Here is a 20,864-nt window from a genome sequence, read left to right as displayed (position 1 = left end):
AGTCTACATTTAACCCTTTGGGAGCCCTTTTTCTTTATTTATCACTATCAAGCAATTCAACATACTACACTATATCTGTGTCTTCTCCTCTCTCCCCTATATTTTACCGAGCCTGAGAAGACTACTATAGGCTCTGCTTCCTGACACTACCTTCTATAGTCCCTAGCATTTTGGGAGTGTGCAAATGAACATACTTCACGAAGTACAAGAGGTTCGTTACATTTAGAAAACACAACTACACAACAGGTTTATCATTTTAATCAGAATAGTTTTGTGTATTATTTCAAAATCAATGAAGTATAGAAGGTGCTTTCATATAGTAATTTCTGAACGAAGAGTACAATTCAAAGATGATGGTAAATTAACTTGCCCAAACAAAAGGAACTGTTGGTAGAATATGAATATCCACAATATGTTAAATTATACAATTGTAACATTTTTTTTTAACACCCACAGATGTAATTCCTGGAGGTTTCGGAGTGTCTCCTGCCAATTTGACATGTTGTAAGTCTTTCTTTTTGAAAGAAGAGTGAAGTAAGATAAAAACAAACGTATATCAACCATATTTTCCTAAAAGGCATGAGTTGGCTATCTATGTATTTTTTTTGTCATCAATACATTTTTTGATGATTATTTTATAGTATAGTCAACAAAGAAAGTCACAACAGAAAAAACAGGAAGTCCTGATTGGAAATCCTTGTCCCACCATTCTAATACTTACCTGCAGTGTAACTTTCAAAGATATACATCTTCAATCACTGTAACTCTTTATCGTTACAGTATTATTTAATCATACAAGTAATAATTGCACTTATTTATTTATTTGTAAATTTTAACTACATGGCAGTATTGTTCCTGCTCTTCACAGCATAAAGAAGAGAAGGAGAGAACCAAATTGTGTTCTTCCTGGCAGAATACATTCTAAATATATAAATAGGCAAATGGAAATTTTTTTTGTTGTTTGATTACTGTCAAGCTTAAAATAACTTGGAAAACAACTCCGTATAAGGTGGTAAATATGAAATCCCATAATCCATCCCTTTTCTGAATTACTAATCTTACACAAACCAATAATAGGCACGGCGTCATATTTCTAATTACGTAACTTGGGTCTGTGCCTGTTTAGGTCATTTGGACTACAATTCATGATTTAATCAAACTCTACTTTGTAATTTAATGTCTGACTAATCATAGATCATAACCAGATCTATCCAAAAGATATGTTTGCATTTGTTGTGAAGGTCAATTTTTGGTTATCGTTGTCCGTCACAATTAATAATGTATATGGTAGTGTTTAGTTTAGCAGCTTGCAAAATAGCTTCTCAAATAATAGAAATTTAGCCTGCGTAGCATTGTACCCACCATGGAGAGGGATAAACATATTTCTAAGTCATTACCGTTTTTATATCTAGACCAGTGGGGGAAAAAAGTGAAAAAGAAAACTAAAGATAACAGTTTTCATAGTTATCCTCTATAAAACTATTCAAACATTTAAAAAAAACATGAATGATATTCACCAACATTTATGGTGTCAAGTAATACCTTATATGATTATATTATTTTTGTAAAAAGTCTCAGATTGCTTCAGTGAAATTCCACCAACCCTCCACAGATGCCTTCACCAAATGCTGGTGTAATCTGAAGATAAAATAAGTATTAGGGGAACATTCATTCTTTTTTTTATTAAAACAATATGAAGTTTAGGTGTGTAATGTAAAGTCATTGTGAGATGTTTCTTTTTACAGATGCTACTAAAGGTGTCTGTTCTACATGGGGCAACAATCACTTCTTTACATTCGATAATGATCTTTATGAGTTCTCTGGAACTTGTAACTACATCCTTGCCACTGTTTGCAACACCAACTCTCCTGAATTCAACATTCAAGTGCAGAGAGAAGGGGGAACAGCAATTACCAGAATTATGATCCAAGTGGGGTCAATCAACGTGGTGGTCCAAGGAAAAACTATTACATTATTGGGAAAGTGAGTATTGAACAGCATAGATGAAGCTTAAAAATCTATCTTAGAAATTAAATATGTTCTTACATGAATACTTCAAGCACCATAACCACCATATGTATCCGTAGTGGTTACAGTGTCATGAGTGAATTTCCCCCACCCCCCATTTAAGGAGTTTGTCTTTGTCCCTCTCCACTCATCTGCTGCATTCTATGGAGAGTTCTTCTAAGCTAATTCTTGCATTGCAGGACTAGGTCATTGGCTTAGAGCATCAGCTGATTACTCTCAGCCAATGAGCAAGCCCTACACAAACTTAGCTTAGATAGAGAGCTTCTGGCTTTCCGGCTGAGGTAGTGGAGTTGGAGTGCAGCATCTGACAGACTCTTCTAAAATACTTTGACTGCAAAACAATGAGGGGACCCATGGCACTGCGCAAACCATAACCACTTCAGCATGCTATAATGGTTATGGTGTTTGGAGTGTTCCTTTAAGTGGAAAACAAGCCAGGTTAAACCTAGCTATTAATAAAAGTATTCCGGGGATAATATTAGGAGTTGATTCACAATGCTTATAGTAAATACTTAGTCATATGTATGCCCCAATAGGATACTATGTATTATTATGTCTATTTATGCTTTATGCATACTAGAGTTACAAATCATAATAACAATATTCCATACATGAATTTATGAATTAAAAATTGAAAAAAAATATATACTGGAGAAAGCTCTATCCAGAGACAGAGCCCCCTAGCTGATAGATAAGAAATTACAGACAACAATACTCTCTAAATGGAGTCTAAAAGTAGTGTGATTAAATAAAGTTATATAGGTCTCTAGCACCATACAACCTTATTTAGCCGTTGTTACTTGGTACATTTGACCGCACTTAATAAAGCCTGTATAGTACATTGTAGTCATTTCTGGGAATCTCCTCTATACCTTTATCTAATCACACTACTTTTAGATACCATTTAGAGAGTATCATTGTCTATAATTTCTTATCTACCAGTTAGGGGGCTCTGTTTTTGGATAGAGATTTCTCTGGTATATATTATATATATATATATATATATATATATATATATATATATCTTTTTTAATTCTGTTTTTGGGTTCATGTCCAAATATGGGTTCATGGGTAGACTGGCACTACCCACACTAACACTGTCCCATTGAGAGCAGTGTTCCTGTTTTATTGAGTGCCCACTCTCAGTGAGACATCACACTTTATTTCTTGAATTAGAAAAGTCCCTAATTTTAATAATTTGAATTGTATTTATTAGTAAAAATAAAAGTCACAACAGTGCGGATAGTAGTAATAGTGTAGTTTTTAAAGTGCAGTGAACACTCTTCTACACGTAGAAATATACATGTATTGTATATTTGTTAATACCTCTGTGGTTGCATCCAGGGCCGGTGCTAGGATTTTTAGTTACACAGGCGAAGATGCATTTTGGCGCCCCCAACCCTCATTAAAAAAAAAAAAATGCATCTTCACCTGTGTGTCTTTCCTCCCAAGCCACAGGCATCATTTTTCAGTCACACAGTCAAAGTCATACAGGTACACTGTCATACAAAGACAGAAATAATCATACAGAGACATACAGACACATACAGTCAGAGACATACAAGCAGAGATATACATGCATACAGAGACATGCAGGCATATAAAGACATACATGCATACAGAGGCATACCGTCATACAGACACATACATACAGACAGGCATACAGAAACATACATACAAAGACATTCAGGCACATACATACAGACATAAAGAAACATACATACAGAGACATACAGGCATGCAGACACATACATACATACAGAGGCATACCGTCATACAGACACATACAGAGGCATACCGTCATACAGACACATACATACATACAGAAACATGCATATAAAGACATACAGGCATACAGAGACACACACATACGTACATACAGAGACATAAAGGCATACAGTTACATACATGCATACAGAGACATTTATACAGACATTCAGAGACAAACATACATCCAGTTACATACATGCATACAGAAACATACGTACAAGACATACAGACACATACATACATACAGAGGCATACCGTCATACAGATACATACATACAGACAGGCTTACAGAAAAATAAATACTCACACACAAACTCACAGACACATACTCGAACACACACACACTGACAGACACACATACTCACATGCACACACACACTGACAGACACACATACTCACATGCACACACACACTGACAGACACACACACACTCACTGACAGACACACACACACTCACTGACAGACACACACACACTCACTGACAGACACACACTCACTCACACACACACTGACAGACACACACAAACTCAGACACATACTCGAACACACACACACACTGACATACACACTCACACACACATACACACACAGTAATTAATTATCTAAATTAAATTTAAATTTCCCACCCAGCCTCCCTACCTGGAGTGCTGGCGTGGGTCTTTCATTGGTGGTCCAGTGGGGCTGCTGGGAGGCGTGCGGCTGGAGTTGATTAGGAGGCGGCGAGGGAGCTCTCTGATCTCTCTGACCAGCTCCCTCGCAGGCTGTTTTCTGATGCCGCGGGAGCCGGAATATGACGTCATATTCCGGCTCCCGCGGCATCAGCAAAAGGCGCGCGAGGGAGCTGGTCAGAGAGATCAGAGAGCTCCCTCGCCGCCTCCTAATGAACTTCAGCGCCGCTCCGGGGATCCAGGAGGTGACCAGGCAGGAGGGAGCACTTCCCTCCTGCCGGTCACTGGAATTTTGCGCCCCCAGAGCCGGTGCGCCCTAAGGCGGCCGCCTGTGCCGCCTTATGGACGCGCCGGCCCTGGTTGCATCATCAATTTCATTCTGCACCATCATCTCTAAATTCTCCCATTTGTGTTTATATTCCTTATTCTAGACATCTTTGTGTATACTAGCAAGTACATTTATTTAGCATTGCAATGTTTAATACTTTTTTTTACTCCCAGGAAAATTAATTTGCCGTTTGCAACAAATGGAATTGAAATTTCCAAAATTGGAGCTGTGACAAGGCTGTCTGCTAAACAAAAGGACTTTGTGCTCACAGTGTCATGGAGTACTGATGGCAATCTTATGGTAAGCATGGCATGACTCTTGGCCAGTTTTGGTGAGAGTAAACCGTGTGTTAAGACATAACTCTATGAGGAGGTGCTGATTGGCCAAAACAGTGTTTGGCCCTGCCCCATCCCACCTCTTTGACGATTTCAGCCAATCCAATGCTTTCTCTTTGGAAAAGCATTGTATTGGCTAAACATCTTAAATTCTGATTATGTCGCGAAGGAGGCAAATTGGGGGCGTGGCCAGCGCAGGCAGACCCATGCGGCGCTAGGTTAAGGTGAGTTTTGTCAGGATCGGGACAGGGATCCAACACGCAGAGTACAAAGAGTGGAAAGGTACGTATACCGGGCCTTAGAATGGCCGGACTAACGTACCGAGAGTAAAGAATAGTCAGAGACAAGCCGAGGTCGAGGGAAGGAGAAGACAGATAAGCGGGAGACAAGCCGGGTCAAGGGATAACAGAGAAGCAGGGTAGTACAACGAGCCGAGTCAAAACCAATAGAGCAAACTAGAATACCAGAGCACTGAGTGACTAGACAAGCTAGAACCACGACAGGGCAATGAGCTGAAGTAAGGAGTAAGCTTAAATACCCTGGCTCTGGATGGAAATCGCGCCTCTGACAAGTACCGATTGGATATCGGACACTTGAGTGACAGATCGCTCGTGATAGCGTCATGACGTCACGTATTGAGCGTCCTGCTAGAAAAGGACGTGGATTCCTCGCGGCCGGTGTTTAAGTGACTGGATGAACCGCGAGGAACGGAGGAAACCGCTCGCCTGGACGGATACACCACCAAGTCTCTACCTCCCTTAGAGGTAGAGGCCTCAGGTACCCTGACAGTACCCCCCCTCTCAGATACGCCCACCGGGCGGAATGAACCGGGGCGAGATGGGAAGCGGAGGTGAAATGCTCTGCGAAGGCGAGAAGCATGGACGTCCTCCTGAGGTACCCAACTCCTCTCCTCAGGACCATATCCCCTCCAGTTGACCAGATATTGCAATTTTCCCCTTGAAATTCTGGAGTCAATGATGGAGCTGACCTCGTACTCCTCCCGACCCTCCACCTGAACAGGACGAGGCGAGGGGACCTTAGAGGAGAATTTGTTGCAAATGAGGGGTTTCAACAAGGAGACATGAAAAGAGTTAGGAATGCGCAAGGCAGGTGGCAGAGCAAGGCGATACGCAACCGGATTGATACGAGTGAGAACCCTGTAAGGGCCTATGTAGCGAGGAGCAAATTTCATGGATGGAACTTTTAGGCGAATATTCTTAGTACTCAACCATACCCTATCCCCAGGAACAAAAACAGGAGCCGCTCTTCTATGTTTGTCAGCGTGTTTCTTGAACAGCGAGGAACTATGTAATAGAATTTGCCGAGTCTGATCCCATAATTTCTTCAGGTTGGCGACATGATCATCAACCGACGGTATCCCCTGAGAAGAGGAAACCGAAGGAAAAATCGAAGGATGAAAGCCATAGTTCATGAAGAAAGGGCTAGAGCGAGTTGAATCGCAAACAAGGTTATTGTGTGCGAACTCCGCCCAAGGAATCAGACCGACCCAATCGTCCTGGTGTTCGGAAACAAAGCAACGCAGATACTGTTCGATCTTTTGATTAGTACGTTCAGCAGCTCCGTTAGACTGAGGGTGATAGGCAGAGGAGAAGTTCAATTTGATGCCCATTTGAGAACAAAAGGATCTCCAGAAACGTGAGACAAATTGAGAACCTCTATCAGAAACAATCTCTGAAGGAATCCCATGTAGGCGAAAAACTTCTCTCGCAAAAATCTCCGCCAATTCAGGAGAAGTCGGAAGTTTAGGTAATGGCACGAAATGGGCCATCTTAGTAAATCTATCCACCACCGTGAGAATAACAGTCTGTCTTTTGGAAGCAGGCAAATCAACGATAAAGTCTATGGACAAACAGGACCAAGGTTTCTCAGGAATGTCCAAGGGGTGTAACAGGCCACATGGGGATGCATGAGGTAGTTTAGTCTTGGCACAAGTCTCACAAGCTGCGACGAACTCCTCAATATCTTTTCGAAGTGAAGGCCACCAGAAATCCTTGGATATCAGAGAGTATGTCTTGCGAATACCAGGATGACCAGCTATTTTACTTTCATGAAAACATTGTAAGAGCTCCAGTTGAAGTTCAGGAGGAACAAAGTTTCTTCCCTCAGGAGTGTTTCCGGGAGCTAGATGTTGTGACTTCAAGATCTGGTCAAGTAGCGGAGAATGAATTTTGAGACTGGTATTAGCAATAATATTGCATTTGGGTACAATGGAAGACAAAAGTGGTTCAACTGAAGCAGAGGGTTCATATTGGCGAGATAGCGCATCGGCTTTAGAATTCTTTGACCCAGGTCTGTAAGTCAGAACGTAATTGAAATGGGTAAGAAACAACGACCAACGAGCCTGCCTGGAGGACAGGCGCTTGGCCTCTCCGATATAGGACAAGTTTTTGTGGTCTGTCAGAATGGTAACAGGATGTAATGTACCTTCCAATAAATGTCTCCATTCTTTCAAAGCCTTGATAACCGCTAGTAATTCTCTGTCACCAATGTCATACCTGCTTTCAGTACCGGTCAATTTTTTAGAGAAAAATCCACATGGATGTAATGGTTTATCAACACCCAACCTTTGAGATAGAACAGCACCTAAACCAGTCTCTGATGCGTCTACCTCGAGCAAAAAAGGCAGAGAAGTGTCAGGGTGAACTAAAATTGGAGCGGAAGCGAAAAGCTCCTTGAGAGTCTTGAACGCAAGGAGAGCTTCAGTAGTCCAATTCTTAGTATCAGCCCCCTGTTTGGTCATGTTAGTGATAGGTGCAATAATGGAAGAATAGCCCTTAATAAAGCGCCTATAATAATTGGAAAAGCCAATAAATCTCTGTATGGCTTTAAGACCTGTGGGTAAAGGCCACTCTAGAATGGATTGGAGCTTATCCGGATCCATCTTAAATCCCTCCCCAGAGATCACATAGCCGAGAAAGGTTACCTGGGTTTGATCAAAGCTACATTTCTCCAACTTGCAGTACAAGCCATGCTGGAGAAGCTTGTGCAAAACCCTCCTGACTTGCTTGTGATGAATCTCAATCTCACTAGAATGAATGAGTATATCATCTAGGTATACAATGACGCACTCTTGCTGAAATTCCCTAAGAACCTCGTTTATCAGATCTTGGAATACCGCTGGCGCATTGCATAACCCAAAAGGCATAACAGTATATTCATAGTGACCATATCGAGTATTGAATGCCGTCATCCACTCATGTCCCTGCTGGATTCTCACCAAGTTATATGCCCCTCTGAGGTCTAACTTGGTGAAAATTGTAGAGCCCTTCAAACGATCGAAGAGTTCGGTGATCAAGGGAATCGGGTAGGCATTTTTAATGGTTATCTTATTCAAGCCTCGATAATCAATACAAGGTCTCAAAGAACCATCTTTCTTTTTAACAAAAAAAAATCCAGCCCCGGCAGGGGAGGAGGACCTCCTGATGAATCCCTTGTCTAAATTCTCGTGAATATATTCCTCTAGGACTGAGTTCTCCTTTATAGATAATGGGTATACATGACCTCTGGGAGGCATGGTACCCGGGAGTAGGTTAATTTTGCAATCAAAGGACCTGTGTGGGGGTAAGGTATCGGCTTTCTTTTTGTCAAATACTGCCTTTAAATCTAGATACTGAGGCGGAATTTGTGTCTCTGTAGGATCGTCAGAGGTATTCGATGTATTAGTTAATCCAAGAGGTAAGACCTTCCGCAAGCATTTTTCTTGACAATTCTCTCCCCACGAAACTATCTCCCCTGATTCCCAATTAATAATAGGGTTGTGTCTCCTCAGCCAGGAGTACCCCAGGACTATGGGAATAGACGGGGAAGAGATGAGCATTAAGGATATATCCTCTTTATGCAGGATGCCAACAGTCAAGTTAATCGGTATGGTCTCATGGAAAATAACAGGCTCAAGTAATGGTCTACCATCGATGGCCTCGACAGCCAGAGGTGTCTCTTTTAACTGGGATGGAATAGTATGCTTGGCAGCAAAACCCTGATCTATAAAGCTCTCAGCAGCTCCAGAATCGATTAGTGCCATAGTCTTAACTACTCCCTTCTCCCACTTTAAAGAAACGGGTAACACAAGCCTGAGCTCCTTGTAGTTGTGAATAGAGGACAAAGTAGAAACACCCAAGGCCTGTCCTCTAGAGGAACTTAGGTGCGAGCGTTTCCCGAACGATTGGGACAATTTAGGCGTAAATGACCCCTGACTCCACAATACATACATAAACCCTCCCTTCTCCTGTACTGTCTCTCCCTTTCAGTGAGATGAGTACTGCCTATCTGCATAGGTTCAGGAATACGTAAGTCTTCGAACTCAGAGATTTGAAAGGTAGGCGCTAGTTTAAAGGAGGGTCTACGGGTCCTATCTCGAGTGTTCTGCCTCTCTCTTAAGCGTTCATCAATACGAGATATAAAAGAAATTAAATCCTCCAAATTTTCAGGGAGTTCTCTAGTAGCGACCTCGTCAAGAATTACATCTGATAACCCATTCAGAAACACATCTATATAAGCCTGTTCGTTCCACTTAACTTCTGCCGCCAAGGATCTGAACTCTAGTGCATAATCCACAAGTGTTCGATTGTCCTGTTTAAGGCGCAACATTAATCTAGCTGCATTGACCTTTCTGCCAGGAGGGTCAAAAGTTCTTCTAAACGCAGCTACAAAGGCATTATAATTATAGACTAGTGGATTATCATTCTCCCATAAAGGATTGGCCCATCTCAAAGCTTTTTCAATGAGCAGAGTAATAATAAATCCAACCTTTGCTCTATCTGTAGGATAAGAGCGGGGTTGTAATTCGAAATGGATGCTAATCTGGTTTAGAAAGCCACGACACTTCTCCGGTGACCCGCCATAACGTACTGGTGGGGTAATACGGGAAGAAGCACCTACAGTGGCTACCTCTAGACCTGAGACTGCAGGAGAGATAGAAGGAGTACGTGTCTCCTCAGGTGGATTACTAGCACGAGACAAAAGTGCCTGTAGTGCCAAAGCCATCTGATCCATCCTATGTTCCATGGCGTCAAACCTGGGATCCGAAGAACCAAGCTGACTGTTTGTACCTGCAGGATCCATTGGCCCTGTCGTAATGTCAGGATCGGGACAGGGATCCAACACGCAGAGTACAAAGAGTGGAAAGGTACGTATACCGGGCCTTAGAATGGCCGGACTAACGTACCGAGAGTAAAGAATAGTCAGAGACAAGCCGAGGTCGAGGGAAGGAGAAGACAGATAAGCGAGAGACAAGCCGGGTCAAGGGATAACAGAGAAGCAGGGTAGTACAACGAGCCGAGTCAAAACCAATAGAGCAAACTAGAATACCAGAGCACTGAGTGACTAGACAAGCTAGAACCACGACAGGGCAATGAGCTGAAGTAAGGAGTAAGCTTAAATACCCTGGCTCTGGATGGAAATCGCGCCTCTGACAAGTACCGATTGGATATCGGACACTTGAGTGACAGATCGCTCGTGATAGCGTCATGACGTCACGTATTGAGCGTCCTGCTAGAAAAGGACGTGGATTCCTCGCGGCCGGTGTTTAAGTGACTGGATGAACCGCGAGGAACGGAGGAAACCGCTCGCCTGGACGGATACACCACCAAGTCTCTACCTCCCTTAGAGGTAGAGGCCTCAGGTACCCTGACAAGTTTTAACCACTTCTAAGGGGACTAAGGCGGGGGCAAGTAATACATGTTTGTGCTCCTAACCCCATAGTATTTCTTTACTCACTTTAAAAATGTCTAAAAATACCTCTCACTATTACAGTCTTTCTCCCTTTTATCGTGTCTGTGAGAAAGGCATTCACCTAACAAACAGAGTAAACTCCTGATTTTTACAATTTTATTTTTATTTCTTGTAGCTTTGACCTTTTTTTTAATGTTTCAATGTTATTGTTAAGTTTATGTAGGCGCTTCCATTTGTGGTTTCCTTTACCGTGCACATTGATTGATAGCTGAGGTCAGCCAACAGTCAGGTTACACATACAAATTTATTCACTAAAGTGAAATTCAAATTCAAGGTCAAAATAGCAAAACCGAAAACATTATCTAAGTCTGCTTGCAGATCAGCTACTTTAGTCTTACATTTGAAATTCACCTTAGTGAATAACGCTGATTATAAATTATGAGAATATATAAGGAGGATTTAGTCACTGGAGGCTATTTAACATAAAAATTGAATATTAGAAATAAAAGGAGCAGGCGTTCAAAATGTTATTTCGCTGGCATTTAACGCCTCGGTGCCTAGCTACGGTGCATCTAGCACCCTCCAATCATTGCTGGAAGGGACTGGGGGGTAGGGTCCACTGCTGGTGGACATGCCCCAAACTAAAACCCTTATGGCAAAGCATCACAGCAAGCTTAGCACTGGCAACAAGAAGGGCAATAGCCAAACTATGGTAAACACTGCACACACCACCATTGCCAAAAAGATACAGGACAGTGCAAACATAGATAGCATAACATTTCAGATTCATGAGACACCCAAACAATTCCACAAGACCTGGGACCTATGGCTAACTGGAGATACTACATTACTCTGGTAGAAGTTACACACTTTATTAACAGCCAAACTTGGACAACTCTGGAACCCCACCACTATGGCATTGACTGGCACACATTTACCCGTGCTGAGCACAACCTTCCCTCCCACCCTGGAGGGGAGGGTAGCGAGACATTGGGAACTGGGTAAAATCCCCTGACCTCTCAGCTTCCCTTCATCCTTTCGTTCCCATACAAGTCCTGCCTCCTTTAGCCTCTCTCTCATCTTCACTCTCTTCCACCCTACACAGTCCACACATGCACTTACCCACGCAACCACTGATTAACCCAAGGCCCAAAGCGAAGTATGAGCATCACAAAGACAACAGGAATGCATACAGAAAACCCACCCTACACTAAAAACTCGCCACAATGATAAACCTCTGAAAGGGCATGCAACAGCACTTAAGACCCAACACAGTCCTAGCACACCAAAGAACAAACACAGCAGACTGACCCTAACATTTACAGGTCAACAGGCATGATTACCCCAACACTAGCAACAAATTCTTCTCACACGAGCCCACTACTATCCCAACAAGCATTCAGCTCTACAAGCACGAATAATAGATAAAAGAAAACAACAGACACTAAGCGAAGAGTCAGAAGGACTTAATATACACTTTGAAAACTTGACTAAATCTACCTATATTGCATAACCTGGGATAATAACTTATGTTGGAATGCAGCTCTAAAAGTGTGTTCCTGTACTCCCCCTTGTACTATTCCTGTTTTCTGCTACCTTTGTACTATTTCTGACATCTGTAATTTTACATTCAACAAACAAAATAAAGAATTACATTCAAAAACAAAAAAGAAATAAAACGATTTTCTATACTAGAAAAAATAGAAGACTCTTATTATGATAAAAACGTAGGTTCTCTTCAAGACTGTATTTATGAAAATAGAATAATCCTATTATACTTATGATATATTCTCTTTATCTTCAAGTGATGGTCATGAGATAATAGAACAAAGCACTCTAGGAGCTGAATAGCTAATATTACATTAAGATCTGATACTTAATGTAATGTGAGCTTAAGATATCTCAACCAAAGCTATTTCGGTATAGTAGATGTAAATAAGATATTTACGCAATTGTATTTTTTTTTTCTTTAAGGTGGAATTAGACAGAAAATTCATGAATAGGACCTGTGGGTTATGTGGAAACTTTAATAGGGTACATAAGGATGAGTTTGTGGTTGATGGTAAGTGTTCTAAATTCCTTAGGGGTTATTACGTTGGAATTGGGAGGAAAAGCTTATTGCATTTCCAGTAGGGAAAAAAATTACCTTTAAAGTAGGACAAATTCACCAGATCAGAACTTTCCAGTATGATTAAAACAGCGCCAAATAGAGCAAGTGCTCCTGGGAGGTACTGCATCACCCTTAAATGACTTTAAACCAGAGGACTAAACAACATTCGTAGTGTTGATTATCACTATTGTATGGTATAGTTATTGAATGCTCATCTCTATGAGAAATATGCATACAATGCAAAACATTGTTACAAAAAGTTTTATAATGATACCCTTTTTAGCGATGGATAACATAATTACATATCTGACTGTTATATGTAACATTTTATAAGTAGGGAAGTCCAAAAGAAAATGTCTATTCTGCAACCATCGTATTTGTATTCCTTGTGGTACCTGTAAAGCATCAAAATAATTGAATTTTTTTATGGCTCTTTTTTGGCGTACTCCAATAGTGAAAGCACGATGTTACATTTGTTGCTTTCATTACTATGCACTGCAACAACAGAGGTATGAAGGAACAGAACAGTGTGGTCCTTCATAATACACCTGAAGGAACTTGCCCAGGGGCTCCTTATGCTTTGTTGTATATAAGTATTAAACTAATTGGAAGTGTGAACAATCAATACCAGATAACATTATTCCTACAAGAAGTCAATAACTCCTAATAAAATATGGACTTTTTTTTATTGAAAGTGGTGTTGTTGTACAGACTCATGTAAGGAAGACTAGGCACCCTTTGTCCCTATACTCACTGGAGGTAATGCTAGACATACGAATACTAGAGGTACTGAAAGCTCCATCCCCTGTTTCTTTAGGGGTCTTTTAAGAAAAATTTACTATTTAAAAAAATAAGCTACACCCATCTATAGGGATGTGCTACTATGGGTCTCTCTGCGTAATCTAATAGCGAGCACCACCTACTATGATGTATGTAGTCACTAGCACTAATGGAAACCTCTTTCGAATGATGGTATCTAACCAACGGATACCTCCTTGTCTATATAGCTATTTATGGATTTGTGTTAAGCAGGGAAACCTAGCTTAAATAACCCTTTTTGTGATTTACAGGCAAATTGATGATGCCCTACCAGTTTGCAAGTATGAATCAGATGGATGACCCCGATGTAATATGCCCAATGCAAGTGCCCAAAAGCTCAACCGCATACAGCAGCAGATACGTAAGTAATTCTGTTGATTTTTACTGTGTACTTTTATTCATTTAGAAGGCCAAGCTTCTTTCTTAGGAAATGGTGTATCTTGTGAGGGGTCCAAGTGAGATTCTGTGTGAATAGAATCATATCACCCATACACAATACAAACAATAATTTAATCATTGATCAAACTTAGCAATATTAGACGTTTCAAACACAAACAGAGAACCTTTTGGTTCCAAATCCTGTGACATTATATTGGTATTCACATTGTAAGTAATTGATCTATTAACAAAGGAGTACTGGAGGATTTGACTACACTTTGTGGTTTGGCACGAAGAAGCAGTTACTAAGTCTACACTGGAATGGTATGTAACTCCCTCTACTGGCCCTAAAGAGTAATACCATGGATTTGTTCAGTCATGACAGAGCCAGTATAAAAATATCTTTATTTATTGGTATTGTAAAACAAGAATATACATTTTATATTTCTAATCAATGTACCAAGGCATTTGTCATCCTGATTACTAGCGGGACATGACAGCCCAGATCCAGATATTGTCAACTGTCTAAACCAGTTTTTGTTTTTTAATAGACAAATCCAAATGAAACATGGAATTATTGTGTATTTATTTTGTGAAAATTTCTTTTTTTTATTTCCAGATAAATCAGTGCTATTCTCTCTTGGATTTGGTGGGTAATTCTTGCCTGGTCCCCAAAACACCATTTATAAAACGATGTCAGCTGGACTTGCAGCACTGTGCCACACCTGGGGACAAAAACTGTGCATGCGCTACACTTTCACAGTACTCAGCTCGGTGCTCTCTTGAATACCAGCCAGTAAACGACTGGAGGAGCAAGAATCTCTGCCGTAAGTTATCTGTGAGGGCATATAGTGTTTTTAATTGATTAACTGTAATAGCTAGCTCAGAGGAAACATGTTACCAATATACAATAAAACTGCTCAACCTAATGAGACGGGGAAATAAATAACAGGATACTGATAAAAGTCCAAGGATGAAGTTACTGATGATTCTCATTAATAGTTTGTAAATAAGCAGACATTAAGGGACAGTCTAAACACCATAACTGCTGTGGTCCATTTTAGTGGTTATGGTAGGCGAAGATTGCCATTCTACGTGAAACCATTTTTTTCAGGGGTTTGACAACAATGTAATCTATATTAAGATCTATATCTACTAAATTGTACACCTAATGCTATAGCTTTCCTTAAAGAGAAAATTGGAGTGAATTGAAAAAAAAAAAAACTGCAAAATTCAGGAAAAAAATAGCTGAGATGAAAAAATTCTACAGGTCAGATATAGTGGCTACTTGATTATTTTAGTCTGTATTTTGCATTTCTGGTTTCAGTTCACTACAATCCAATGTTGATCCCTTCACAACAAAAGATATTGCTGTTTGCGTGCCTTCTGCTATGCACAAAAGAATACAAAACTAATACATTTTGGGATAATGCCAAAACTATAATTTTTTTGTCTATAATTAAATGTTTAGAGAAAAGGCCCTTTGCACACACCTCAAGGAAGTAAAGTCTAGTAGCCACAGAGATGTATTAGAAATGTCTTAGGAATAGCATCATTAAAAAGAATGCTGAGAATAGAGGAGTTCGTGCAATCCAATTAATTCTTCTTGGGGATAATCTTCTAGCGTTTACCATTGTTAATGTGAATAGGAAAATAAGGAAACTAAATGAAAAGGATTTAAAAATAATGTATACAATGAAGTGACTCATGAGCTGAAAACTATTTGATTTTCACTTTATTATGATTACATTACTTTTTTGTATGTCTTTCGAATTTGCTGCTTTGTCTAAGTTCAGTTACAGTGGTAAACTTTTATGTCCTGTATTTCACAATATGTCATCGTTTCCTGAAAGCATGTGTTGACACCTGTGGCCATTGTGTCACAGGTGACAGAAGGTATGTTTAGAAAACCTGTTCTGATCCCTGTGACATGCAGCATTCAGTAGTGACACCCGTTCCTTTCCCTTTTTTAAAGATGAGGTCAAATTATGGTTATTGTAATTATATTGCAGTCGAATATAATAAAGATAAACGCTTTATATTCACAAAACATATCCTGGCCTTGGAATTTAGTTCTGATGTTACAATTGTCTCTAGAGTCACCAACCAATAGGGAAGTGACTTGGTTTGTCATTGAACTCAATGCATGTCACATATGCTTGGATCTGTGCGTGACGCTAAATTGGATTTGTAAACTCCTTAAGGATACATGACATGTGTGACATGTCATGATTCCCTTTTATTCCAGAAGTTTGGTCCTTAAGGGGTTAAACATTAATTTTAAATCTGTTGGGTTGGAAACCTGACCCAGTGACTTCTACTGTTTTCACTAGCTGAAAGTGGAAAGGTAAGTGAAATTAGTATTGCAGATTGTAGATAATTTAGATGGGATTTAAATTATTAGTATTTATTTTATATATATATATATATATAATCTTTCACATTGTCATTAGTGATGTCCCGAACTGTTCGCTGGCGAATAGTTCCTGGCGAACATCGCTTGTTCGCGTTCGCCACGGATGGCGAACACATGCGCAGTTCGGTCCGCCCCTTATTCGTCATCATTGAGTAAACTTTGACCCTGTACCTCACAGTCAGCAGACACATTCCAGCCAATCAGCAGCAGACCCTCCCTCCCAGACCCTCCCACCTCCTGGACAGCATCCATTTTACATTCATTGTGAAGCTGCATTCTTAGTGAGAGTAGGGACAGTGTAGCTGCTGCTGATTTGATAGGGAAATTGATAGGTAGGCTAGTGTATTCAGTGTCCACTACAGTCCTGAAGGACTCATCTGATCTCTCCTGTAAGGACAGCACCCCAAAAAGCCCTTTTTAGGGCTAGAATATCAGTCTGCTTTTTTTTTCTTTTTTCTGTGTTATGTAATTGCAGTTGCCTGCCTGCCAGCCTGTGTGTCAGGCCCACAGCATATACTGTGCCCACTTGCCCTGTGCCACCACTCACTCACTGGTGTCACAATAGCTTGCATTTAAAAAAAACAAAAAATTTTTTGACTGTAATATAAAAGCAGTCAGTTTCCTTCACTAGTGTGCGTTTCAGGGCCTGCCCAGGGCCACCACTCACTCACTGGTGTCACAATAGCTTGCATTTAAAAAAAAACAAAAAACTTTTTGGACTGTAATATGATAGCAGTCAGTTTCCTTCACAAGTGTGCGTTTCAGGGCCTGCCAGGGCACAGTGTCACACCAGTGCAACTCATATCTGGTGTAACAGTAGTGTACATTTAAAAAAATAAATACTTTTTTGACGGTAATAGATTGAATAGCAGTTAGTTGTCTGCCAGCGTGTGTGTCAGGCTCACAGCGTATACTGTGCCCACTTGCCCAGTGCCACCACTCATATCTGGTGTCACAATAGCTTGCATTTAACAAAAAAACAACTTTTGGACTGTAATATAATAGCAGTCAGTTTCCTTCCCGAGTGTGCGTTTCAGGGCCTGCCAGGGCACAGTGTCACACCAGTGCCACTCATATCTGTTGTCACAGTAGCTTGCACGCGTAGTACGACTAATCGAAAAAAAAATGACAGGCAGAGGCAGGCCATCCCGCAGGGGCTGTCGTGGTCGTGGTGCTGTGATTCGCTTTGGCCCTAGAATAATGCCCAGTGTTCAGAGGCCACGTACCCTGAACTTGAAAAGTTCAGTTGAAAAAGAAAAAGTTGAAAAAGACTGGCTAACACAGGCCACCCAATCTTCTACAGCTTCCGCTCGGAACCTCAACGCACCATCCTCCTCCAGCTTAGCTTCGGGCACCTCTCCAGTTACCACTCACCCGCCTGCCGCCACCACCAACACTAGCACCACAGCCGCTTCACTTGGTATGTCAGAGGAGTTATTTACACATCAGTTGGAAGAAATGAGTGATGCGCAACCATTATTGCCAGAAGATGTAGATAACAGGGATGTGTCTCAGTCAGACAGCATTACACATGTACGGTGTGATGATGATGATGGTGTACCCACTGCTGCTTCCTTTGCTGAGATGTCAGATACAAGTGAAGCCGTTGGGTGCCCGCTAGAAGAGAAGAAGAACAGGGGGAAAGTTCAGATGGGGAGACAGAGAGGAGGAGGAGGAGACGAGTTGGAAGCAGGGGGAGGTCGTCACAAGGAGCTAGTGGCACAGTCAGACAGCATGCATCGGCACCCGGGGTCAGCCAGACAGCACGCCAATCAACGCATGCTGTTGCCACCACCAGAATGCCGTCATTGCAGAGCTCAGCAGTGTGGCATTTTTTTTGTGTGTCTGCCTCTGACAACAGCGATGCCATTTGCAACCTGTGCCAAAAGAAACTGAGTCGTGGGAAGTCCAACACCCACCTAGGTACAACTGCTTTGCGAAGGCACATGATCGCACATCACAAACGCCTATGGGATCAACACATGAGTACAAGCAGCACACAAACTCAAAGCCGCCATCCTCCTCCTGGTCCAGCATCTTCAGCCACGTTAACCACTGCTGTCCTCCTTGCCCGCTCTCAACCATCCGCCCCTCCGTCTCTCGCCTTGAGCAGTTCCTGCTCATCTGCCCACAGTCAGGTGTCTGTCAAGGACATGTTTGAGCGTAAGAAGCCAATGTCACAAAGTCACCCCCTTGCCCGGCGTCTGACAGCTGGCGTGACTGAACTCTTAGCCCGCCAGCTTTTACCATACAAGCTGGTGGAGTCTGAGGCGTTCAAAAAAGTTGTAGCTATTGGGACACCGCAGTGGAAGGTACCCGGAAGAAATTTCTTTGCACAAAAGGCAATCCCCAACCTGTACTCGATTGTGCAAAAGGAAGTAATGGCATGTCTGGCACACAGTGTTGGGGCAAGGGTCCATCTGACCACTGATACCTGGTCTGCAAAGCATGGTCAGGGCAGGTATATCACCTACACTGCGCATTCATGGAAGCATGGAAGCATGGAATGCGTGGCTCTGCAGAGGAGTTGTTGACACCGCCACGACTTGCAGGCAGGCCTGCTGCCACCTCCTCTACTCCTCCTACTCCATCCTCTTCCATAACTTCCTCGGCTGAGTCCTCTTCTGCATCTTGCTCCACATCAATGGCACCCCTCCAGCTCCCCAGGTATTGTTCCACATCCCGGATATGGAAGTGTCACGCCGTCTTGGGGTTGATTTGCCTGAAAGCAGAGAGTCCGCCCTGAACGCACAGGTAGATCAGTGGCTGACTCCGCACCAACTGGAGATCGGCAAAGTGGTTTGTGACAACGGAAGAAATTTGTTGGCGGCATTGCATTTGGGCAAGTTGACACATGTGCCGTGCATGGCACATGTGTGTAATCTGATCGTACCGATGTTCGACCGCCTGCTCCAACAAGAAAAAGCCGTTAACGAGTATTTGTATGACCGGGGTGCTAGGACAGCCTCTGCGGAGCTGGGAATTTTTTTGCCACGTTACTGGACGCTCATGCGCAATGCCTGTAGGCTCATGCGTCCTTTTGAGCAAATGACAAACCAAGTCAGTCGCACCGAAGGCACCATCAGCGAAACCATACCATTTGTTTTCTTCCTGGCGCTGCCCTGCGAAGAGTGCTGGATCAGGCCGTAGATGAGCGTGAAGAGGAAGAGTTGTGGTCACCATCACCACCAGAAACAGCCTTATCAGCATCACTTGCTGGACCTGCGGCAACGCTGGAAGAGGATTGTGAGGAAGAGGAGTCAGAGGAGGAATGTGGCTTTGAGGAGGAGGAGGAAGACCAACCACAACAGACATCCCAGGGTGCTCGTTGTCACCTATCTGGTACCTGTGGTGTTGTATGTGGCTGGGGGGAAGAACATACCTTCAGAGAGATCACTGAGGACGAGGAACAGGACATGAGTAGCTCGGCATCCAACCTTGTGCAAATGGGGTCTTTCATGCTGTCGTGCCTGTTGAGAGACCCTCATATAAAAAAGCTGAAGGAGAACGACCTGTACTGGGTGTCCACGCTACTAGACCCCCGGTATAAGCAGAAAGTGCCTGAAATGTTATTGAATTACGGCAAGTCGGAAAGGATGCAGCAGTTCCAAAATCAATTAAAAAGTATGCTTTACACAGCGTATAAGGGTGATGTCACAGCACAACGGGAATCTAACAGGGGAAGAGGTGAAAGTAATCCTCCTCCTCCCACAACCACGCCGGCAAGGACAGGACGCTTTACAGACGTGTTGTTGATGGAGGACATGCGGAGCTTTTTAAGTCCTACGCATCGCCACAGCCCTTCGGGATCCACCCTCAGAGAACGACTCGACCGACAGGTAGCAGACTACCTCACCTTAACTGCAGATATCGACACTCTGAGGAGCGATGAAGCCCTTGACTACTGGGTGTGCAGGCTTGACCTGTGGCCTGAGCTATCCCAATTTGCGATAGAACTTCTGGCCTGCCCCGCTTCAAGTGTCCTGTCAGAAAGGACCTTCAGTGCAGCAGGAGGTATTGTCACTGAGAAGAGAAGTCGCCTAGGTCAAAAAAGTCTAGATTACCTCACCTTTATTAAGATGAATGAGGGATGGATCCCGAAGGGACTGACAGTGGGCGATACATTCGACTAAAAAAGGCATGATGAGGGGGGCTACTTAACACACCACTCCTATCTGGTGGCACATTAGATTGCACGCGCAGTGCCCCAAATTTGAAGTAGGTGGACAAACCAAGCATCTTTTTCCATCTCCCGCTTCCTAAAATCGATGCCTTATATACACGTCCCCTGATAGGGGACGTAACAGGGATTAAACTGATA

The 20,864-nt window shown here is 42.3% G+C and overlaps 1 protein-coding gene across 1 annotated transcript in view; it reads left to right on the top strand.

The window, feature by feature from the left end:
- The window catches only part of MUC6 (mucin 6, oligomeric mucus/gel-forming), a 79,123-nt gene that overhangs the window by 5,861 nt on the left and 52,398 nt on the right, over positions 1 to 20,864 (top strand). Inside the window, exons 6-10 of the mRNA XM_063437500.1 lie at positions 1,746 to 1,983; positions 4,968 to 5,094; positions 12,795 to 12,882; positions 14,001 to 14,110; positions 14,747 to 14,954. Of these exons, the coding sequence (XP_063293570.1) occupies positions 1,746 to 1,983; positions 4,968 to 5,094; positions 12,795 to 12,882; positions 14,001 to 14,110; positions 14,747 to 14,954 (771 nt within the window). The remainder of the gene's footprint in view (positions 1 to 1,745; positions 1,984 to 4,967; positions 5,095 to 12,794; positions 12,883 to 14,000; positions 14,111 to 14,746; positions 14,955 to 20,864) is intronic.

The sequence above is a fragment of the Pelobates fuscus genome, chromosome 12, assembly GCF_036172605.1.
Source record: "Pelobates fuscus isolate aPelFus1 chromosome 12, aPelFus1.pri, whole genome shotgun sequence".
NCBI lineage: Eukaryota > Metazoa > Chordata > Amphibia > Anura > Pelobatidae > Pelobates > Pelobates fuscus.
This window is presented reverse-complemented; position numbering and strand designations above follow the sequence as displayed.